Source organism: Sander vitreus, chromosome 17 (assembly GCF_031162955.1).
Source record: "Sander vitreus isolate 19-12246 chromosome 17, sanVit1, whole genome shotgun sequence".
Classification (NCBI taxonomy): domain Eukaryota; kingdom Metazoa; phylum Chordata; class Actinopteri; order Perciformes; family Percidae; genus Sander; species Sander vitreus.
Genome location: NC_135871.1, coordinates 29,551,143 through 29,576,080, shown reverse-complemented (window position 1 = coordinate 29,576,080; position 24,938 = coordinate 29,551,143). Strand labels below are relative to the sequence as shown.

The window sequence follows — 24,938 nt, the reverse complement described above, 5'->3', positions numbered from 1 at the left end:
TACAGAGTTAGACAGGCAAAGTGAAGATATGGTCATACTTCATTTCTGACCTCGACAGGTTTTTTAGGCACAGGGACATACATTTAAAAATATCATATATTATAGCATATATTATTCTATGTAGCATAAAACCTCTTTAGCATGACAACGTATGCACTTCATCATTGGCTGTACAAAAATACATTTAAATCTCTTTCTCTGCACATGGTGGGCGAGTGTATGTTGGTGTTTGTGTGTGTTTTGTGTTTGTCCATATGCAAATGTACGCATTTCTAATGTTTTATATACTTGTCATGTACGTCTGCATATGCCTGTGTGTGTGTGTGTGTGTGTGTGTGTGTGTGTGTGTGTGTGTGTGTGTGTGTGTGCCTCTTCTTGCAGCCGGGGGTTCAGCCAAAGTCGATTCGTGGCCGGTACTCAAGAACCATGGGATACGTCTAAGGGAGAGACAGAAAAAAGAGAAACCGTTTCAGAGAAGAGAGAGAATCAATGTTCAAACGTTGCTCCACACAGCTGCTGGAACACCGAGAGGAATAATTAATTACACACAAGGTGCAAGAAGAGTTGTCACAGCATATATTTTCAATTTGATACAACATCACACACACACACACACACACACACACACACACACACACACACACACAGAATGAGGAAAGTCTTAGCTAAATGTCACTAATAGTGTGTCATATTTAAATGTTCATAATACAGTAAATGCACTGGTCATCTATCTAAAGGCAATGTAAAAAATACTAAATCAGTAAAACAAAAAAAAGGGACAGTACAATATCTACATTTTGGTCGCAGAAAAATAAAACTCCTATTATAAAACCTATTAGGCTCAATAACAGTGTGTGTTTAGCCTAGAAATTCATATAGAATCTCATATTTGGTCACATCATGTCAAGTTCCATACCATAACATTCTTTAATAAACCCCTGAGAGGTAGAAATCATCTTTTAAATCACGCTGTAAACAGAACAGTCGACAGGAGCAACTGAGAGAGATGTGATAAAAAAGTTTAATGTTTTTAAGTGGTTTAACCTAGCTCTGGGGAGTTTACTCCCCGGAGTCCTTATGTTTCGTCTTCACCCAGAATATAGCCTTGGATGTGAGATGGTGTCAGACTTTAGTCTTTTCAAAGTCTTCTAGTGTATGGTAGGCATTGGATAAAAATGTGTGCAACACCAAGTATTTTCTTGCCTTTGTTTTGGTAGTTGTGGTAGTTTTGTGGAGGGGCTTCATCGTCTGCTTTACGTTTACCTGGCAATCCTTTGAATGAATGATTGAATTACTAGTTTATTTTGAACAACATACAAAAGAATAAACAAAAAAAAATAAAAATACAAGACACAAAAGCAGTTCACTACGAAAAAAGAAGCAAGAATAAGTAAAATAAATTAATACTCTTAAATAAATACTAGTCTGAAAGGGAGTAGGAGGAAGCTTTTCGGGTCCTACCATTTTTTTTTTACAAACGTGTCTATGCTTTGCTAGCAGTGCAGCAGAACTATGCATTATTTATTCATATTTAGTGGCGCTGCGCCTAATATAATAACTCCGCCCACCCGGCAGTGTTGGGAACCACTGTGTTAGCCTTCAGATAGTGACAGTGGATGTGATCAAACTGCAGAGACATGAACATAAAAACAGCCATCAACAGTAGAAAATCAACATTTAATCTACAGAGTTAGACAGGCAAAGTGAAGATATGGTCATACTTCATTTCTGACCTCGACAGGTTTTTAGGCACAGGGACATACATTTAAAAATATCATATATTATAGCATATATTATTCTATGTAGCATAAAACCTCTTTAGCATGACAACGTATGCACTTCATCATTGGCTGTACAAAAATACATTTAAATCTCTTTCTCTGCACATGGTGGGCGAGTGTATGTTGGTGTTTGTGTGTGTTTTGTGTTTGTCCATATGCAAATGTACGCATTTCTAATGTTTTATATACTTGTCATGTACGTCTGCATATGCCTGTGTGTGTGTGTGTGTGTGTGTGTGTGTGTGTGTGTTTGTGTGCGTGTGGTCCTCTTCTTGCAGCCGGGGGTTCAGCCAAAGTCGATTCGTGGCCGGTACTCAAGAACCATGGGATACGTCTAAGGGAGAGACAGAAAAAAGAGAAACCGTTTCAGAGAAGAGAGAGAATCAATGTTCAAACGTTGCTCCACACAGCTGCTGGAACACCGAGAGGAATAATTAATTACACACAAGGTGCAAGAAGAGTTGTCACAGCATATATTTTCAATTTGATACAACATCACACACACACACACACACACACACACACACACACACACACACACACACAGAATGAGGAAAGTCTTAGCTAAATGTCACTAATAGTGTGTCATATTTAAATGTTCATAATACAGTAAATGCACTGGTCATCTATCTAAAGGCAATGTAAAAAATACTAAATCAGTAAAACAAAAAAAAGGGACAGTACAATATCTACATTTTGGTCGCAGAAAAATAAAACTCCTATTATAAAACCTATTAGGCTCAATAACAGTGTGTGTTTAGCCTAGAAATTCATATAGAATCTCATATTTGGTCACATCATGTCAAGTTCCATACCATAACATTCTTTAATAAACCCCTGAGAGGTAGAAATCATCTTTTAAATCACGCTGTAAACAGAACAGTCGACAGGAGCAACTGAGAGAGATGTGATAAAAAAGTTTAATGTTTTTAAGTGGTTTAACCTAGCTCTGGGGAGTTTACTCCCCGGAGTCCTTATGTTTCGTCTTCACCCAGAATATAGCCTTGGAATAGGGTGGCACCAAGACCTGGGTCTTGGGTGCAGCTGTCGCTGTGGACCCACTACACCAAGCTACGCTCTGCGATTCCCTGCAGTGTCCGGCTGCGTCCTGCTGCGTCCTTCCGCGTCCACCCATGCTCTGCTGTGCCACACTACACCCCATAACGCCCTGCTGTGCCCTACTATGACATGAACTACTACGACTACCATTGTGGTCATCGTTCCACTATCTTTATTACGACTATTATTGCCACATCATCAAGCCATGTTCATCACACCCCCAACCGGCACCGTCAGACACCGCCTACCAAGAGCCTGGGTCTGTCCGAGGTTTCTTCCTAAAAGGGAGTTTTTCCTCGCCACTGTCGCATTAGCCACTGCTAATGCTTGCTCTTGGGGGAATTACTGGAATTGTTGGGTCTTTGTAAATTATAGAGTGTGGTCTAGACCTACTTGTTGTGATTTGATACTATAAATAAAATTGAATTTAGGCCAAAAGGAAACATGAAGAGAGCTTCAAGTATCATATTCATTCTTGAGGCTGTGAAAGTGCCTGTGCAGAATAAATCTCAGTTAGATTTGCAGCCACATCGAGCCAGATACATTTCCCAACTTTTTAACCCGTTAGTTGAAGCTCGGGTGTCCAATGACAGACCGGGCGACTCCTTTTTCATTGGATGTCAAACAGCAGGTTTTCCTGAGTTCAGAATTAAAGAAGAACGTAAACCTCGTTTCCATTAAAGCGTCCAGGATCCACCTGGCTCTGCTCTGCAGGAACACAAGCCAAGTGCCTGATGCAGAAGAGCCATATAAGAAAAAAAAGGAATCAAGGTCTGGCTGCTGCTCGCTCTGCTGAAGCTCAATTGAAAAGGTTATCGTTCGATATGAAACGCAGAGAACTGAGTGTGTGGAACAAGCCACTCGTTCTTTTAGGTTTGCTGGAGCATATTATCAAATAGATCCAGAGGTAAGCCTGTTTATCAAAATGTAATTTAGCTTTTAATTAGAGACAACAAAAAGCCTGTATATGTACTTTTAGTGCATCATTTTTCAGATGGCATAACTTTGTGTAGACAAATTAGACAATCCCATTGACCAATGGTACAGTCTACTTTCTGGATGTGTTGCTTTCAACTCATTCATGTCAAGATTATTAAAATCCTACACATTTCAGAACAATCATTAGTCTCTGATCTTTTTTGTGTGATTTAGATGGGTCTGGTGCTCAGCTGTTTCTGTGAATGGAAAACCAACCAGGGCATTGTGAGTGGGATTAATCATCATCTTGCTGCGCCAGAGGCAGAAAAATAGACAAAATGTGATCAATGCAGCCGTGCAGGTTATTGTTATTGGACTTACAGAAATAACTTTTAATCAACAATCTTCTTTATCAGGGTAACTTGGACCAAGAATATAATCAGCTATCAGAAACAAACACTATAATCCTATGGCTGTTTTCAAACAAAGAAATGCAAAGTGTGTTAAAAACGTGAGGGCAAGTCTGTCTCCTCGAAATGATGTGAATCCTATCGAGCACGCCTGGATCATATCTCCTCATTACCTGTGGCATAAAGACTCCAGGCTTCCAGAGACTCAACACCAGATTATTGCTTACCAGTCACGGTATGGAACCTCAGACCAACAAGTTTCTAGAGTTTTCTAGTCCCTAGTTTTTTGCTACTTCTCTTTGCTTGTCTCCAGACTAACACCTCATTTTTACTCTGGTTTTCTCTCAAAACGGACCTTTTTCACAGCAGACATTTTGACTTGTCGTAGTAGGAAAAGCACAGCTGAAATTGATAACCTTAACGATGATTCAATTCCATCAAGTGTCCCAGAAAGCTATTTCAGTGAGTCAGCATGCTCAATACCAGGGCCTCTCCTAAGTGGAATACAGCCATCATTAATGGTTTTGAATACACCTGTGCTTTTCCTACTATGACATATCCACGACGTTTCATTTCTCGGATTGGTCCGGTGATGCCGGAAGTTCTGCCGGATGTCCGTCCCCTTCCTCTTTCTTTGTGTTGGCGTTCTAACCTCCGGTGGATCTGTGAGGACTATGGTTAACTGCTCCTCAGATCTCTGCAGGGTAAATCCAGACAGCTAGCTAGACTATCTGTCCAATCGGAGTTTTCTGTTGCACGACTAAAACAACCTTTGAACGTACACACGTTCCACCAAAACAAGTTCCTTCCCGAGGCTATTTTGCAGCGGCACTGTGGCTCCATCCAAGATGATTTTAAATAATTTAAAGAAATGCCAATAAACCAGAGCACGTTTTTCTCTCATCTCGGTTAACAGTCTCTATATAGATGTCTTGGCCCAGGGGACCCCTGATTTCTCAGGCCCCTGTGTGGGCTCGTGGCCTGTAGGCTCTTTCAGTAATGCATCCATCATTGTGTTTAAATAATGTAAATGTCAAAGCTGACTGCTCGTACATTCCTGCCTCCTCTAACAGTTAAGCACATTTGAAACAGTCAAAAGATGTGAGATTCCCTTTTCATAAGAAAAAACGGCAAGTGTTTGTGAGAGTGGCTGCAAAGTGAAGCGTGCGTGTCTCCTGTTTGTGGAGTCAGTCTCCTATTTCTGGCAGCTCGAGGCTACCGGTGCTGCAGAGAACAGCTGCTGTCATCTCCTCCAGCCTTCTGCATTTTGCTGCATCATGCCTCAGAAAAAAAAAAAAGAACAACACTGAATCCAACCTAACCACATTGTCACTGTGCCTCTGTAATCTGCATCTCTCACTCAGCATCTCTGTCTCCAAAACAATTTAAATATACTGCACTAAAACATATTTTGTTCAGCTGTCAGCTACATTGAAGGCATTTTGTTCTGGTGCAAAATGACATAATCGTAGATCCATCCAACTTGCTGCACCAGCAACACTCCACAAGGGTGAAAAAATTGATCACAAAATTTGCTGTCAAACTCTTTGGTTCAGCCAAGAATTACTGAATTAACTGCTTTTGCATAATTCATATCCTTCAGGGTTGTGTGATTTTCATACTTAATATATTCTACTGTAAATGTTTCTTCTCTGGGGACCCTGAATATTGACAACACATTTCATGGAAATCAGGACATCTGTCCTTGTAATCTGTTGTCATGAACCAAAGTGCTGATCAAGTGGAAATTTTGGCTGAAATGCAATGCGTAAGGAAAGCACAGGGGGCGGGGGGGTTCAACAAAATCATTAGGAACAAGAAGGGCACTGGGCGAGCGCGTGAGATGCTAGCTAGTGTGCATTTTAAGTATAACTCTTTTCGATGAAGAGCAAAGGACGAAATGCCACCACTGTTGTTTCAACCAGCAAACAAACTTTTTAAATGTATTTTCTTTTGTCAAATCCAAATGCTAAAATTGAAATAAACTATACAAGTAATACAGCAGCCAGTCTGTGTACTCATTTCTTACTCAGGGAAATGAGATGAAATGTCTTCTTGCAATTAACTACATCTACGGTTTTCTCTAACCTGACTCCGCCAGATGGATTGCTTCGCATTTGCCGATAAACCATCTGTCTATCACTAACCTGACTCCACCAGATAGCTCGCGAGATCAGGACGGTCTCACGAGGCTAATTTTCTTCACGAGTAGCGGAGCCAGTTGATATATCAAACTCTTGCCGAAACCAGTCGGGAGAAGAGCAAAAACATCTTTTCCTCCGAGAAAAACCTCCAATGCTGTTTTTGGCTCTTCTTTCAATGAAGGAATACTTTCTAATTCGGATAAAACTTGCGCGATAGCTACGCTCATCTCATCCGTACAAAGCCGCCACGTTGTTTAGACTGAACAGTCGCTTTTAGCTGCGTCACACCTAAAACCACCACAAAACCAACGCTGATTGGTCGGTCGTTTGGCGACCGGCTCCAAATTTTCTCTATCTCAAGATGTCAGACTGATCTGCGAGTGAAAAACTGGAGCTCGCGAGATCAGGACACTCTCACGAGGCTAGGTTTTCTCTGCCTTAGATTCAAAATCCTTTATTAATCCCACAATGGGGAAAGCTACAGTTGCTGAGAATTAATTTACCAAGAGCTACTATTGATAGATGGATTTTATGTTCTCCAATTAACATCTTTCTGATAAAACACTGTCTTAAGGCACTATTTTCCCTTTTGTTGTTTAGACTTCTCCTAGAAAGAGAGCCTTATTTTAAGCTCCTGTGTTTGAGGTTGTGAAGAGGTTCAGCTTTCTCTGGATGGAGCACTTGCTTGAAGGTGTTTAGGAAAACGGTTTTGGGTTTCATTCTTAAATTTTGTTCCATCATTCAGGCCAGAAACTTTCCTACTTCTGAACAAACGGTGCCAACACCTGAAACTGATCAGTGCTAATGAGGTGAATCCACTGCTCTCAATTACAGGACGAGTGGAACGAGTCTGTCACAGCTTCGGCTGATCTCAGAAACACATTTTGTGGTTAACCCTCCTGTTGTCCTCGGGTCAAATTTGACCCATTTTAAAAAAGCTTCTATATCAGAAATTTGGGTTTTCTTTCAACCAAATTGTCAAAAAAGAGTAACTTGGATGGTTCTATACAACGCTCTTCACAAGTAAAATAAATGATCAGTTCACAACTTTCATTGAATTCTATTTTTTTTGTTCAATTTCATAGCATTTGAAAAAAAATAATGATAAAAGAACGTCGAAAAAAGATTCAAAAACGTGGGGGGAAAAAACAACAAACGTCAAAAAGCGCAGAAAAAAATCGACAAAAACTTTGGAAACAGTGACAAAACGTCGGGAAAAGCTTCAAAAACATCGAAAAGTGACAAAACCTAAGGAAAAAAATGACAGAAGTGTCGAAAAAGACGACCAAAAGGTTGAAAAAAAAGTTTTTATTTTAAATTTTGACCCAGAAAAACAGGAAGTTTCCTGGTCGATGGGAAGACAACGCAAGGGTTAAAAACATGTGATTACGCTTTCTAATCTAATCTGGGAGGGATTTGACCTTTTTGTCTGAACAGAATAAGCACAGACCCAACACAACCATGTGACATTTAGACTGTGAGGTATGTCGTTTAGGACATTTGTATCTGGACAGTCGGGGTCAGGTCAAGAGTCTCTGTCTTCTTTATCACCACTTGCCTCTTCCTACTTACTGTTACTGTTAGGATGTTGATCATGTGACAACACATTTTGAATTTAGCCAATTTTGTGTCATTTTATACTCCACATTTTAGCCACGTATTGTGTAGCCCATAATACATTTTTGTACACTGAATAGATTGGTATGTTATAGCACATTTAAAATCCTTTCAATATTTACTACATTCCCTCTACTATATTTATGCCAATACAGATTTGCCCTTGATTTATAGAAGTGTGTGATTTGGTGCGTGATGTGTTTCTATCATTGGCTTAGTTAGAGCATGGTCACTTTATTAGGTACACTTGTATAATCTAATGCAATCCAATATAACTGGGAACAGGGAAAGCTTGTCCCCTGAGACGTTTTGAATATTAAACCTAAACCACCATCCTTCCCTACCCCCATCAACCTTCTCCTGTCTGGGCTGTAATAGGATATCGCATTTAATGAAACTAAAAGAAAAATGACTTTGTTCCAATTCCAACGTAGTCGAGTTGGCAATTAATTTATTTTCCAAAACATATTTGCTTTAACGGAGACAGGGTTGCTGGGACAAATGAGTCAGTGGTAGTATGCCTTTTGTGATGCTTCTTAAATTAGAGAAAGATTGACAAATCATTTATCTCATCTATTAATTTTGGAAGGAAATGTTAGCAAGCATCTTAGTAGGGACAGTAATCAGTATTTCCCAGGTACATTGAGTCTTATTTCTTAAATAACCATGGTGGCAATCAGAAGGCTGTGTGACTCCTGTTGTGACAAAATGATGTCCCGAAATGCCGCGTGTGTGTGCAGCCGTCCCGACTGGCCTCAGCGTGTCTCGGCGTCGGACGAATAAAATGTAGTCCAGCTGCGGAGTTGTCAGAAGGATGAGACTGATGAATGACTCGTATCGTCTTTCTCACCCTCTTCTGTCTCCATTCCTGACTCTCAAGCTTCAATCTGTCTCTGTCGCCCTCTCCGTCACTCCCCTCCCTACCTCGTCCTTAAGCAGATGGTTCAAACTGGATTCAAAAATAATTTCCTGGTGTTTATCCTTCTGACTCACCAGGAGGGACATAAATAATTCTGACAGACTGATTTCGGTCTGTTGTTTTGGAACATGGGTGGTGGGCAGAACAGAGGTGAAGAAAACACTGACGAAAAGATATTTAGCTCAAAATGGAGCTAGGTAATAAAAAGCAACTAATTTGACTCTGAAAAAGGCGTTGTCTGGTGTTCAAATTCAGAGCCTTCAAATCAAGTGAATGTGTGTTCTACACGGCATATGCCACTGTATACAAAAACTAGCAAATGTTTGTCATCCTGAAGACATTCCCTTAAAGCTGTAGTGAGCGACTACTTTATATTAACGTCAGTTTTATATCAACGTGGGTTACACTCGAGCCATTGCCAAATGAGGCGAGACAAAGCTAATTAAGGGACTGTTCGTTATTGATTGGCCACTGGAGGAGTTTTGGGACCTTTAGCCAAAAGACATGACCCTCCCCTCGCCAGTAAAAAAATTTCTATGACCCTCCAAAACAATTTGGAAAAAAGGCATGACCCTCCCCCAGAAATGTATCGATACCTTCTGTACTGGTTTGCGCTTGGCAAATATACAGATTCCCATTGTTTTTTAACAGCCATGACATATGTGACTTAACCTCTGCATTCTCATCTAACGCATCCCACTCCTCTGTTATGGTGGGGGGGGGGGGCCATTTCAGTAGATTTACTCACAAACATTGTTGTGGAAACACAATAAGCATGGAAACTAAATGCACACTTCCTGCATTACTGCATTACTTCAAATACTAAGTTACTCCTCTAGTAAACTAGTATTCACTTGAAATAAAACAATAAAATATTGAGACCATTCAGCAAGGCACTCTGGGTAACATTCAACACACAAACTGGTTGCTATGGACTCATATCACTAGGCTTCATCCACTTCGCCGTTTAAACAAAGTGGAATCAATTAATAAGCTGACATCAAATGTGGCATTTAGGAAACCTTTATTGCAAGGTTGGCACGGCAAGATGTCCAGACTAGCAACAGTAATATTCGTTTTTTACGTCCTGCTGCTCCCATCGTCAGCCAGGAAATACTTTTTTTTACTAAAGCAGTATATTAAATCAGATGTATTACCTACCACCATTTAGTTGTTCCGTGTTATTTAAGATATTTATAAAATATCTGATCATGTCAGACGTAATTATTCCACTCATTTTTTAAACAATGCAATTGCCCGTTTCAGCCACCAGGGGGGCAACCTCATGGGTCAGACCCATCTGGTAGCGAAGGAGGGCCGAAACTAAGAGCTACATGGAAAAATATGGACCAAACAAGCCACTTTGAAATGTTGCTGTTTCATGAATACAAAAGTTGGGTGACCCCCCCCCCCTCTGGACTGAAAAATGTTGGATGACCCTCCCCTCAGCAAAGAATAAAAAGACATGACCCTCCCCTATTTTCCTCCGGTTGTCCATTCCCTAAGCCTATTTTCTCCACAAAACTCTTTCTGCAATTCTCAGTATGGCTATGATTACAAAATGGGGTAGTCCGGTGACTTTAGCGTGCAGCAGCTTGAGTGATGCATTTTGCATCACCGCTGAGAAAGGACAACAGCAGCCTTCAGCTTTGGAGACGAAGAAGACAGATGAAGCATGGCTGAAAACCAGAGGAATTCCCACGAAATGTTTCTGTCAGTGATTGTACTGCTAAGAAAAGACCTACAAAGTGAAAGTACCCAATTGCAAAGACAAACACGGATAACCATTGGTGCGGCTTTTCCTAGTTAGAGAGCGCTGAAAAAAGAAAAGGGATTGAGGTCAGACACGGATATCGCCTTACTGCTCTTGAACAGGTTAGTAATGGGTTTTGTAACGTATTAGGAGTAGGAATTCTTGCTATTTTGTGGTGAGCAATCCCCAAAGGCTTGCGTCATGTGGATGCGCCGACAGTGTTGTTGTCATTACTTAGAACTCCTCATGGGGGCGTTCCTGAGATATGGTGTTCACGACGCACGGATAACCCGAAAACATAACATGTTATAATGCCCAGATGGAAAAAGACATGACCTACAATCTGTTTAAGCTAAAGAGAGAATCTGTATTGCATTATTACATAAGAAAGATGTCAGTTCAAACTGGATTACTAAGGTCAAACTGTGTCTGTGTTGATGGAAAACAGACGGCGATGTTTTATGCCCATAAGCCTGATTAGGTTTATTTTTAAATTAGAAATTTACTTTATCAAGCAATAATTTGGAGAATGGTTGACTTTTGTTGTGCTGCATGATTATATAATGACCAGGAATAATACATAAAATAATGTTTTAATTTCCACCCATTCCCAAAAGAATATACAGAACATCTATACATATAAGATTCCTGTGTGTGGGGGAAATAATGTGGAAGCAAATTACTCTGTTGTAGTTATGTTATTCCTTTAAGTGGACACGTTAGTGCAGCTGTAGCTGAGAAAGTGCAGACTTTCTACGTCTCTCACTTCATACGGACTACCTCTTCTCTGCCCTGCTCCTCATCCCATCATCCTCCTCTCCTCTTCCTGACCTGGTATCTGAGGCCTCCTGTGGTGCCAGCTGTCTGCTGTCTGTACATCTATCTTTGTGAGGACCAATGAACATTTTAGACCTTGAAAGTAAGGACATTTTATCTAGTCTTCGTTTCGTTAAAAAAAAAAAAGTTGAAGTTTAAGTTTCTACATGAGTGTACTTCTCGAGTGTGCATTGTTCAAAGTGGTGTGGAAACCAAACAGAATGTAAGCCTGTGGCACTTGAGTATACAGTTAGTGTGTAGTTAAAAGGACAGAATTAAGGCTTAGAAAGAGTCTAAGTGTGTAAATGTTTAAGACATTAATGTTTGTCAGTGTTATGAGGGGAGCTTTGGCATGAGAGGTACAATAAAAGGAAGTCAAACTTTCTTTCAAGCATGTTAAAAGAAAAGTGTTTAAAAAGTGACTGGTTTTATACAAAGAACACAACAATTACCAAAACAGCGTTGACAAAAGTCTCCTTTCAGCCGGCTTGAAGTTGGAATTCTGCCATTTACAGAATCTGAGTCATGAAAGATTTTTTGAATAAAAACGTTCTTCCTTCAAAACTATTTAGAATCAAGAATTGAGCAAACTCACCCACAGTAGTTGTTCTGAGAGCATTCTGTTTATCACCAGCCTGGACAGGGACGCTAGTATTAATTTCACCTTGTGAGTCTCTGTGTGTGTGTCATCATGGCAAAATGTGGTCATAGAGACGCCTACTGTAGCGGGAACTACCACAGAGGCGGTGTTTTGAGTACTTTGCCAGGTGTTTATATGTCTGTCTGTCTGTCATTTTTAACTCATTCAGGGTTCAAAATCACATCATTTGTTTGCACAAGGACACTTGTTCACTTAATACTATTGGCAATGTGGACACTCAAAAGAAAGTGATGAGCCTTCAAGTTCTCAGGCAGTCTGTACAGACACTCCAGTAACCAGCCAGGCCTCTGTTGCCAAGTGTCATTTGTTAAAAGTGTGGTTCTATTGTAGCACAGTTGCAACCTTCAGGTGTTGCTGAGAGAACTGCCCAAGCAATGGTTAGAGAGGTAAGTCGATGGCAAACAAGAGACGCTGTTCTCAACTGTACTCCAAAAACTCAATGCAAAAATTTGGAAACAAAGGTGGAAAATCCTTTCTCAGTCTTAAAAACAGCAGCAAAGTTCTTTGAGGGAAAAGTGGGACATAGTTAAACCTGTAGAAAATGTTCTTGGGATGTGTTTTGATTTGCGCAGAGATCAGACAACAGGAGTTTACAATGAGATCCCTGTAACTGATACATAAATATAAATAAAATGTTTATATATGTCTGTCTGTGGACAGATTTTGTCACCGCAATAGAGTCGTAATATGCAGTCATAATACTGTACAGAGGTGTAGTTGAGATAAAAACGAAGGCCGAGTTTTGAAGATGGGTGAGGTCTGAGCAAGGGGGCCGGAAGTAGGAAGTAGGGAAGGGACCATTGGCACCTTGCTCGCAAGTTGCTCTGTAGTTTACTGCCATTCTTACCCTAACCCTTAACCATACTGTTAAGCATGCCTAACCACAACCCTGAGCTTTACTTGAGCCTAAATCTAAACCTTAACTTAGAACAAAGTCTTAAAAGTTTAACCTTTGGGGAGGTGAGTCCCCACAATGTAGCTAAATGCATACCATGCACACACGCACGCACGCACACACACACACACACACACACACACACACACACACACACACACACACACACGCTTCCTGCACAAGTGCATCTACAGATAAGCATGCAAACACATACACATAAACAGGAAGTGAGGGTGACAGCCTTACATTCTCTCCATGAAGCCTCCACCGGGTCATGTAGATGAACTCCAGAGTGTGATCTCTGCCCATGATCTCTCCGTTACACAGCACATCCAGCTGGAGAAAGCGGAAAACACAATATCAGAAATGAGTTAATTTGAGTAACTTTTTACAAAATAAAATGAAAGAGATTAAAGAAAGACGTTAATTTAATAAAACAGGGTAACAATTACAATGTGGTGCCAAAACCTGACAAGAGAGAAACTGATAAAATAAAAAGGAACTCAGTCCTCATGCATGAAATGAAATGGAAAGTTCACTGTGGTAATGTGTGGGAGGCTGCGCTGAATGTGTGTTTCAGTTTTAGAAGCGTTTCTAATCCTACGATAAAGCTGACTCTTGATAATGATAATTGGAATGGAATATTAATGAGCATCTGGCTTCATAAACACTGACTGGTTTGAGAATTAGAGTTAACTTGGACAGAGTTTGACTTGACTTTGTTCTTCGCACAAGTGAGACCTTCACTCATTTGCTATAGTTTCAGCTTTTTCCAACATTATATCAAGTTTCTAAGAGTGGTCCATGTTTGATTCTTTAGATGTTCTGTTTATTTTGTTAAAGCGGAAATCTGTTATTCATTCGGTTCAAAAATCCTATGAAAAATCGAGGAAGGGATGAAGTGACCCTGCCCGGAGGAAGCCCGGGGCCCCCGTCTGAAGCCAGGCCCAGATGGAGGGCTCGTCAGCGAGCGTCTGGTGGCCGGGTTTGCCACGGAGCCCGGCCGGGCACAGCCCGAAAAAGCTACGTGGCGGACATCTCTCCATCCCATGGGCCCACCACCTGTGGGAGGAACCGCTGGGGTCGGGTGCGCTGCCACATGGGTGGCAGTGAAGGTCAGGGGCCTCGACGGACCAGACCCGGGCAGCAGAGGCTGGCTCTGGGGACGTGGAATGTCACCTCTCTGTGGGGGAAGGAGCCGGAACTTGTGCGGGAGGTGGAGCGCTACCGGTTAGATCTGGTGGGGCTTACCTCTACGCACAGTCTCGGTTCTGGATATACTCCTGGATAGGGGTTGGACTCTTTTCTTCTCCGGAGTTGCCCAGGGTGTGAGGCGCCGGGCGGGTGTGAGGATACTCACAAGCCCCCGGCTAAGCGCCGCTACGTTGGAGTTTAACCCGGTGGACGAGAGGGTCGCCTCCATACGCCTGCGGGTTGTGGGGGGGAAAACTCTGACTGTTGTTTGTGCATATGGACCAAACAAGAGTTCGGAGTATTCGGCCTTCTTGGAGACCTTGAGTGGAGTCCTGCATGGGGCTCCAGTCGGGGACTCCATAGTTCTGCTGGGGGACTTCAACGCGCACGTGGGCAATGATGGAGACACATGGAGAGGCGTGATTGGGAGGAACGGCCTCCCTGATCTAAACCAGAGTGGTTGTTTGTTGTTGGACTTCTGTGCTAGTCATGGATTGTCTATAACGAACACCATGTTCGAACATAGGGATGCTCATAAGCGTACTTGGTACCAGAGCACCCTAGGCCAAAGGTCAATGATCGATTTTATAATCGTTTCATCTGATCTGAGGCCGTATGTTTTGGACACTCGGGTGAAGAGAGGGGCGGAGCTGTCAACCGATCACCATCTGGTGGTGAGTTGGGTCAGGGGGTGGGGGAAGACTCTGGACAGACCTGGTAAGCCCAAACGGGTAGTGCGAGTAAATTGGGAACGTCTGGAGGAGGCCCCTGTCCGTCAGACTTTCAACTCACACCTCCGGCGGAGCTTTTCGTGCATCCCTGTGGAGGCTGGGGGCATTGAACCCGAGTGGACAATGTTCAAAGTTTCCATTGCTGAAGCTGCGGTGAGGAGCTGTGGTCTTAGGGTCTTAGGTGCCTCAAGGGGCGGTAACCCACGAACACCGTGGTGGACACCGGTGGTCAGGGAAGCCGTCCGACTGAAGAAGGAGTCTTTCCAGGATATGTTATCCCAGACGACTCCAGAGGCAGTTGCAAGGTACCGAAGGGCCCGAAGGGCTGCAGCCTCTGCCGTGAAAGAGGCAAAGCAGCGTGTGTGGGAGAAGTTCGGAGAAGACATGGAGAAGGACTTTCGGTCGGCACCAAGGTGCTTCTGGAAAACCGTTTGCCACCTCAGGAGGGGGAAGCGGGGAACCATCCAAGCTGTGTACAGTAAGGATGGGACGCTGTTGACCTCAACTGAGGAGGTAATAGGGCGGTGGAAGGAGCACTTTGAGGAACTCCTAAATCCAACTAATACGCCCTCTATGGTAGAGGCAGAGCTGGAGGATGATGGGGGATTGTCGTCGATTTCCCTGGTGGAGGTTGCTGAGGTAGTTAAACAACTCCACAGTGGTAAAGCCCCAGGAATTGATGAGATCCGTCCAGAAATGCTTAAAGCTCTGGGTGTGGAGGGGTTGTCTTGGTTGACACGCCTCTTCAACATTGCGTGGAAGTCTGGGACGGTGCCTAAGGAGTGGCAGACCGGGGTGGTGGTTCTCGTTTTTAAAAAGGGGGACCAGAGGGTCTGTGCCAATTACAGGGGTATCACACTTCTCAGCCTCCCCGGTAAAGTCTACTCCAAGGTGCTGGAAAGGAGGGTTCGGTCGATAGTCGAATCCTAGGTTGAAGAGGAACAATGCGGATTCCGTCCTGGTCGTGGAACAACGGACCAGATCTTTACTCTCGCAAGGATCCTGGAGGGAGCCTGGGAATATGCCCAACCAGTCTACATGTGTTTTGTGGATCTGGAGAAGGCGTATGACCGGGTGCCCCGGGAGATACTGTGGGAGGTGCTGCGGGAGTACGGGGTGAGGGGGTCCCTTCTCAGGGCCATCCAATCTCTGTACGACCAAAGCGAGAGCTGTGTCCGGGTTCTCGGCAGTAAGTCGGACTTGCTTCAGGTGAGAGTTGGCCCCCGCCAGGGCTGCGCTTTGTCACCAATCCTGTAGTATTTATGGACAGGATATTGAGGCGTAGTCGGGGTGGAGAGGGGTTGCAGTTCGGTGGGCTGGGGATCTCATCGCTGCTTTTTGCAGATGATGTGGTCCTGATGGCATCATCGGCCTGTGACCTTCAGCACTCACTGGATCGGTTCGCAGCCGAGTGTGAAGCGGCTGGGATGAGGATCAGCACCTCTAAATCGGAGGCCATGGTTCTCAGCAGGAAACCGATGGAGTGCCTTCTCCAGGTAGGGAATGAGTCCTTACCCCAAGTGAAGGAGTTCAAGTACCTTGGGGTCTTGTTCGTGAGTGAGGGGACAATGGAGCGGGAGATTGGTCGGAGAATCGGCACAGCAGGTGCGGTATTACATTCAGTTTATCGCACCGTTGTGACGAAAAGAGAGCTGAGCCAGAAGGCAAAGCTCTCAATCTACCGGTCAGTTTTTGTTCCTACCCTCACCTATGGTCATGAAGGCTGGGTCATGACCGAAAGAACAAGATCCAGGGTACAAGCGGCTGAAATGGGTTTCCTCAGGAGGGTAGCTGGCGTCTCCCTTAGAGATAGGGTGAGAAGCTCAGTTATCCGTGAGGAGCTCGGAGTAGAGCCGCTGCTCCTTTGCGTCGAAAGGAGCCAGTTGAGGTGGTTCGGGCATCTGGTAAGGATGCCCCCTGGGCGCCTCCCTAGGGAGGTGTTCCAGGCACGTCCAGCTGGGAGGAGGCCTCGGGGGAGACCCAGGACTAGGTGGAGGGATTATATCTCTAACCTGGCCTGGGAACGCCTCGGGATCCCCCAGTCAGAGCTGGTTAATGTGGCATGGGAAAGGGAAGTTTGGGGTCCCCTGCTGGAGCTGCTACCCCCGCGACCCGACCTCGGATAAGCAGATGAAGATGGATGGATGGATGGATGGAAATCTGTTAGTTATTTTACTAAAATTGTATTCATATATTTGACACATTTACTGTGATTGAATGTGCCGTCTCATTTTTCTGTGTCAACAGAGCCTGTTGCTATTCAAACCACTGCACTAGCTAATAATAAACGCTTTAAATGCACTGTGTTGATAATGTTGCTGGTAGTCAGCTAGCCAGTTAGCCTTATTTGACAATGAGTAATTGTAGGTTACATGACAGCAGTCCAGTAATGAAATCATAGTCTATATTTAGGTATTTTCCCGATTAATTTCTCAGTACATTGGGTAGAAGAGTAAACTGTAGTCAGCAACAGCTTTACAGATATGTTAATTACAATATGGAGATGAGGTGGATCTATCATAGTGGAAGTTTGAATGTATTATATCAAAGCTTTTGAGGAAAGCTGCTTTTTGATCCATTCGATATCCAGCATTTGAGCTAAACTAAGCTATTCTTACTCATCAACATACCTTCAATTAACATGCAGACACATGAAGATGTCCAGTCTCATACAAATTTAAAAGACAAGACATCCCTAAATGTTGTGCTATCAGTTTAAACTGTAGTTTCTGAACTGGAGGACTGAATCTGTTACTTACCTCGTAAGAGCTAGGCAGCTTTAGTTTAAGACTGAGAAACTTCTTAATTGTTCCCACTGTGACTCTACTGGAGCAGCGGATGAACCTCTTCATCAAATCCTAATTGGACCAAGGACAAATTATATTACACACTGAATAAATTAGAGAGGCAGCTTAAAGATGAATGTACTTTTTAGCAAAATACCCCAAATTATTCAAACCTTTACACTTAAGATACTGACTTTCCAAGAAGCTTGGAAGCATTTCCAAACGTAGCAGTGGTCCTAAAACATTTCCCCAATTAACATTTTTTTCCTTTCAGAGAAACATTAGTGAAAAACGATAGGGCTGCAAGTAAGTCCCTTACACTTTTGGTGGAAAAAGTTACACATTATTAAAACACACACCGTGACAGTGCTCTCCCCCGACTGTCCCGTGTTGCGTAAGCAGTCCAGACAGATGGCTATCTGAGGGTCACTTCTGTGGTAGTCTTCATTGCCGCCGTCGTCATCTTCATCACCACCGCCATAATCGCCTCCAACATCAGGCAGCCCGAGCCTCTGGCGCCTCACGTTTTCTGCCGTGGTTTGAGACAAACGTTCACACAAATACACAAATATCCATACAAATCTCTTGAATATAAAAATTTAGACAAACTGTATATTAAGATACATCATAATAATATGATTAGAAGATGATGATATTGAATGATTGTCCTCTACAAAGCATGTGTGGCGTGTATGATCTGATGTATGAGCAGGAAATTCCCTGAAATCCCCCAGATTCACATGACTAAGCAGAAAATGTGATTATTTACATGCTGGTGAATCAAAAACTCCCCTTCTTCTGCCTCCTCTAATGATTCCCAAGAATAGTGTTACCAGCGGACCTCCCTCCTTCCCAAAAACGGTGTGTAAATTACACAGAAAGATTTCCATTAGTATGTTTTAAACATGCTCGATTTTCACACACAATCACGCCGTATTTTCTCCTGGTACAGCCAGAGACAAAAAAAACGGTATTCATAAAATAAAATAAAAAAAATCATAATGCTCGGTCATATGTACAGTGTGAGTCACAAACCGCTCACCTTGGCCGTTTTCTCTGGGCTGGTTCTTCTTCCAGAATTCAAGTTCCTGCTGTTCCTCTTCTGGTTCACATGAACAACAAATACAAACACAGTGTTACCAAGCAGCATGGAGACACCGAGAGAGTAGAGACCTTGAGTTTGAAGTATTTGTGTTTGAAGAACTCAGTTTCTCCTAATTTAATTTAGTGTGCAATTTAAAGGCAGGGTTGGTAATGTTAAAAAGCTAGCAAGATTTGAAAGTAGCATCTCCTAGGGGCTGCGTCTTACTCCTCCCCCTGCTCTCGGGGCTCTGCCCCACACACAGACGGGAACGAGCACCGCTGCTTCAGAGCAGAGCGGGGTCAGGGCTGCAATTTCACTTCATGTCTCATTCACCGGTAAGCAAACGCCTAATAATACCATATGTTTAAAACAAACATGACTACTGTTAGCATTGCGGGGCCAATGCGCTTTGAGCTCAGGCTCATACATGGGAGGGGTAGAGTATGCGCAGCGGGGTGAGGAGGCGTGTCATTGGTTCTTTCCAAGCGGAGCGCGAGCCAGTGATTGGTGAGTGTTTTTACAGGATTACAGAAGCTACAGATGACGGATCTTTTTCGCTCCTTTTTCAGAGCCCATAAGTTATTTATTGCTGTTGGTGTGTAAAGATTATTTCAAACAATATATAAAAAAGTGTAGAATGGAAATAGTAACCAACCCTGCCTTTTAAGTTCGAAAAATATACAAGTTCATTTGTACATAGTTCATATACAGGAAACGTCATTATAAAGGATAGATGAAAGCGGATACTGCCTTGCCACAACTGTTTTTTAGGGGAATGTATTGTGGTATTAGAGCCATCGGCACTTAATAGATTATACAAAAGATACAACACTGTCTACGTACGTCATACTAGGAGCACATGGCTAATATCTTGTCACAACAGCCTCATTTGGAACTATAGTGCAACACAGACAAGCATTTTGTTGTTGTTTCTGTCTCTTAAATAACTTTACATTTGAGGCTTTTTGTTGGTAGTGTGGTAAAGAAAACAACACAGAAATCTACTCTTCGAAAACCATAAAACAGAATTCATATGACACTGATTTGTACACCACTTGGCCGAGCCCCACTAAAATATATGATGTTAGTTCCATCTTCCGGGTGCCAGAGTGCTCCATCAGTGGAGGTGAAGTTATGGCGTCATAAAATTACAGCAGCATCACAGCTTTAGTTAGACATGTTGACTTGGCTTCTTGTTGGCCGTGCTGCAGAGAGAAGGTTGTGCATTTTCATCTCGTTTAACTCTTCAGCTTCCACCTCTCTAAAATATTGGAACCCAGATCTGATTACTTACTAGCTTCTATACGCAGTGTTAATAAAAAAGAAATAAGAACATTGCACTCATTATGCAATTATGAAATATTAAACAGTAAAATTGACTACTGGGCATGAATATTAAACATGGCAATGAGGACACTGTTAGACAAGAGGTTGGTATCGCATTACTGAGATGGGTTCATTTTGAGGTTGTGGTTAAGGCATTGCTTGTAGTTAGGATGTGTTTTTGGTAGAGCTATGATTGGGCCCGAAAAATCAGGCCTGACCCTACACAAACCTGCATAATGTCGGTCCAAGCCTGACTGAGCCTGATTAAAAAACCTGAATTTCCACTGCTATTTTTTCCATGCGTGTTAAATAGATATTCAGAAGAGGGCGGTCATGCACAGCATTAGACAACCCATACATTACACAGACTATAAGGTTTGCATTTAAAGAAAGAAAGAAAGAAAGAAAGAAAGAAAGAAAGAAAGAAAGAAAGAAAGAAAAAGAAAACACGGGAAAATCAGCATGAACCTGACCCAAGCCTTGGGGAATTTTGAAAAAGTACAGCATGGTCGGGTCAGACCCAATCAGGTTCAGGCAGAGAGTCAAAGCTTTAGTTCTGGATGGGTATTAGGGTATTGCTATGTGGTTGCTGGGGTGTCTAGGTTGGTTGCTAGGGTATTGCTAATTGATTGCTAAGGCACTCTTGGTGACAGTGTTGCCAAGTGGCAGCCAAGATGTTCGTGGTGATTGTTAGGGTGTTGCTAGGTGGATGCTACAGTGTATTTACAGACATTACACAACAGATTGCTGCCAGCAACCATAGCTCAATAAGCCCCATGTGTCGATGTATCATTCGTATTTGTAGCACTGAAACAGTTGAATGAGAGGATCAAAAAGCCAAAAAGAATAATAATAAGAATTATGCAAAATACCTAAAAGGATGCTTTTTCAAAGCAAAGACACTAAAAATGCATTGACTGTCATAAGAGAGCTGACATTTTGTGATTTTTAATCTGATAGAATCATTTGATTAAATATGATTGTGTTCCTTCTTTGCCCATATGTAATTTGGTGTTTCCCCCACTGGTTTAAATGCACATAATCCACAACATTTACTTACATTCATGCGTATTAAGAAAATCTGTGCATGTCTTGTAATATATCACTTTGATTGGAGTGCTGTTCGTTTACTAAATTATTTTTCCTACCCCCCATGAATAGTCACGTAATTAAACATGGACTGCAAACTGAGGAGACAGATTGATGAAACCATCTGGCTAACTCACTTTCTCTGAGTCCGGGCACCAGCTTGAAAATGATCTCCTCAAGGGTGTTGTCCAACCTGAGAATTTGGAGCGATAAGAGCATGAGAAGGAGGTTGGAGGGAGAGGAGGATGATGAGAACGTGAAGAGGAAGTAACATGAGGATTTAAAGGGACAGGAGTTACGAGGGGGGAGCAGTTGTGGAGGCAGAGGAGAGAGGGGTCATGTGAGCGGAAAGCAAAGTAAAGAAGTCAAGAAGGAATAGAAAATGAGAGAAAAAGGGAATATATAACAAAAAAATGAATGACTTGGCAAAAAAAATCAAGGAACAAAGGAAGAGTAGTTGAATTTAGTGATGGTTGAAACACCAAACATGTAAAAGACAAAGCAGATGACAAATCAAAAAAAGAATGAATAGGTGGTAATTAAGATAAGAGGGATCTCTTATATTTTAAGAAGAGAAGGATGAGATGATCACAATTGAGAACAATAAGAGGAGGACCAAGGAGGTCGCTGAGGTGAATGGAATTAAATTTGTGGGTTTTTTTTTTTTTTAAACGTAGCAAGAGTGTCTTTAATATGAAGAGAAAGATCCTTAAAGAAGAAAGAGTGAGCTTTAAGCTGCCTACACATGATCCGCGGCAAAACCGCAAGGTAGGGTGCAGAACAGCGCTGGAACATTCTGGAAGTGGTTTCGCCCATGGTTGCACCTTGAAAGGTCAGCGGCAACTAGGTCAAAGATATATAATATGAACTTTGAGTGCAGCACTCGGCGCAAATCTGAGCGGTCCGCGACGCCAAGGGTAGCACAGTGCTTAATTGGGCGGAAACCGCTCTCCCCATAGGAAATCTATGGAACAGCCAGCGCAGAGCAGTTTTTCCACCTGTCATGTGTAGGTGGCTTGAGGCTGACAAACTACCAATGAAATAGAAAAAAGAAGCTCATTCAAATAAAAGAGAGGACGAAGCGAGAGAAGAGAAAGTACATATTACCTGAGCATCTCCAGTGGATTGGTCTCATGCACCTGAATGCCACATTTAGGACAGTCATTGCTCTCCTCAAAGTGCTGCACAATACAGCTCTTACAGACTGCAGAGAAAACAACATGAACATATTTCATTGGGTTTCAATTAGTATCGCCGATGGGAACGATTTGTCTAGACAGTTTGACGCCATCTTATTTAAGTATTCCGATAAAAGAAAGAAAGCTGCGCAGCCTGGGGCATTGCTAGTTAGCTTGCTAGCTCGCTCATTGACATTTTAGCTCGCTTGTAGATCAACAAATCCTCCAAACATTACGACGATATAGGGAGTTCATTTCTACCCTCTAATACGACCCACGGGAGCATTTTCTGTCTTCATATCTAAGCCAGAGAACGTAAACGGTCGCGGTTTAACGTGAATGTGACATAGCTTGTGTTTGTTTGACCCATCTACAACCCCAACCTCCTTACGCGGAACTTGGTGCTCTTATACTTCGTCACATTACAGTCCTGTGCTTCTCGTATAATTACTACTACTTATAAAACAAACTTTCTGTCATATTTGCTGAAACTGACCCTATGTTTGAGTAGAACTAAATGATGCAGGTAAATACAAAATAAAAATGTGGCTTCTCTGACACCACCTACAGCCTGTAGTGTGATTTGCAAAAATCCACCGCTCCCTGTTCAGATGCACCAATCAGGGCCGGGGTGGGGGGTGTCAAACTGGGTGTCAATCACTACTCATGCACACGCATTCATTCTCCCTTTTGGGGGGAGGGGCTTAGGAGACCGTTTTGGGCTTTAGCGGAAAGGGGGGGGAGGGACTGAGAAGTTGTCCTGTTGTTCGCAATCCTACCTACGGCACCTTTAACCATAGTCCTCATAAATCCACCAGGTATTGAAATGCCAACACAAAGAAAGCAGAAGGCACGGACATCCCGGCCGAAATGAAAGATATCCGGCTGAATTTCCGGCGGCACCTGAACAATCCCGGAAGTGGAACGTTGTGGATATTGACTACGTGCTAGGTAACAAGCTAATGATGTGTTCACAAAATGCACGGTGGGACAATTCCAAGCAAACAATATGATGTCAAACTTATCTTGAATTTCTGCCATTTATTTTCAGTCGTTGAAAAAAGCGCACTGTTCCTAAGTAACAAATAAATCTGCAGGTGCATTTGTGTGTCTGTTGTTTCACTCACAGGTGTGCAGGCACTCGGTGACCGTGGTCGGTTTAATCAGGTAACCTCGGCACAGGTAACAGGTGATGAAATGGTTAAAGTCTTTCACCAAGTGCTTCCTTCCTGTAGCAGCCATGTTTGGAGTTTTCTTTTTTCTTATTTTTTTTTGTTTTTAAGCAACGCTACAGCAAGATAGGAACCAGGGAAGAGTCACCTTCTAGCTTTAGAAGTGTCAGACGTCCATTCACAACAAAAAGGAATGGAAAAGATAGCAGTTACAGGCTAACGTTGGGTGTAAAGAGCTGGAATCTTTACCAACACTGGCTAATGTTAGTCCAGGCTAGTGCATATATAATATATATATATATATATATATATATATATATATATATATATATATATATATATATAGTGTTCACTATCCACAATTTATGACAGAGATAAGAGATCCTTCTGTGTGAAATCCTGCTCCATCCTTGACTCAAATTCTATTTTGTAATCAGTTTTTCTTTTGGAACATCTCCCACTCGGACCTTATTCCATCTTCACTGAACCATGTTAATCCCATTGAGAGGAAAAAAAAAAAAAGACACAATCCTGTTTCAAACAAACAAGTTTCTTAATTTCCCAGAATTCCTGGAGAGAAAGATGTCTCGCTTCCCTTCCTGTCTCAGCCAAAGTGCCATTTTTAATCCACGAGGGGTCAGAGGTCAGTTGACGACAGTGAGGCCAAAGGCTTCTACGTAGTCCGCCTCATCCCAGTCAGATCGTTCATCATTATGGCGCTGCCGCTGTCGACGTCTTCATTCGTCTAGTGGCGCACGGTCACATGGGATACCTGAAGAGAATGAAACACAAAAATAAGGGATTGTGCTGCAGAGTACGGATCAAAAAGATTAAAAAAAACAGGAATGAAAAGATATATTCATTCTAAGATATTCCTATATACTGTATGTATATATATAAATAAATACTGATGAGTTTTCAAGCTCGAACTTAAGTTACCTAAAAATAATGAAACACAAAAATAAGAGTACAGATAAAAAAGATAAACAGGAATGTAAAAGGTATATATATATATATTATACATATATATGTATAATATATATCTATAAAACTGGGAAGAAGCTGACAGCTTGTAACAGGCATCTTCTAAAAAGAAAACTACAGAAACCATAGGGTTGGGATTGGCAGGGATGCTCGTCCCTGATTGGTCAAACACACACACAGCGTGGCTGCTTCAACTCGCCTATACCGCTTCATTCATAGAACAAGGAAGATTTATGACCATTGTACGATAGGACGAGAACATTTCTCTTTGTTTGATAAGATAGCTGACAGCTTGTAACAGGCATCTTTTAAAAAGAACAGCAAAATAAATGTAACCCTTCTTACTCTTACTCGTTAAAAACAAAAGCCAGAGAGAGAAAGAGATATATTTCTACATTAATGAAGAGGTTCAGGGCGTACA

General features: G+C 42.4%; 1 protein-coding gene across 1 annotated transcript; it reads right to left on the bottom strand.

The window, feature by feature from the left end:
• Positions 1-1,658: 1,658 nt before the first annotated feature.
• Positions 1,659-23,824, bottom strand: LOC144532195 (polycomb group RING finger protein 5-A-like). The gene is made up of 8 exons (XM_078272817.1): positions 23,489-23,824; positions 22,291-22,387; positions 21,321-21,376; positions 18,727-18,786; positions 18,044-18,213; positions 17,658-17,756; positions 13,220-13,309; positions 1,659-2,115 (listed from the first exon to the last, which is right to left on the bottom strand). The coding sequence occupies exons 1-8, from the start codon at positions 23,601-23,603 to the stop codon at positions 2,068-2,070; spliced, it is 735 nt and encodes a 244-aa protein (XP_078128943.1). The 5' UTR covers positions 23,604-23,824; the 3' UTR covers positions 1,659-2,067.
• Positions 23,825-24,938: the final 1,114 nt, after the last annotated feature.

What these genes read in the sequence shown, in the direction of transcription:
- LOC144532195 (XM_078272817.1), bottom strand. Translation starts at nt 23,603, where the DNA reads ATGGCTGCTACAGGAAGGAAGCACTTGGTGAAAGACTTTAACCATTTC. An exon ending in CGGGGGAGAGCACTGTCACG is followed by an intron (nt 17,757 to 18,043) that starts GTGTGTGTTTTA and finishes TGGTCCAATTAG; the next exon opens with GATTTGATGAAGAGGTTCAT. An exon ending in AGCTGCCTAGCTCTTACGAG is followed by an intron (nt 13,310 to 17,657) that starts GTAAGTAACAGA and finishes CGCTTTCTCCAG; the next exon opens with CTGGATGTGCTGTGTAACGG.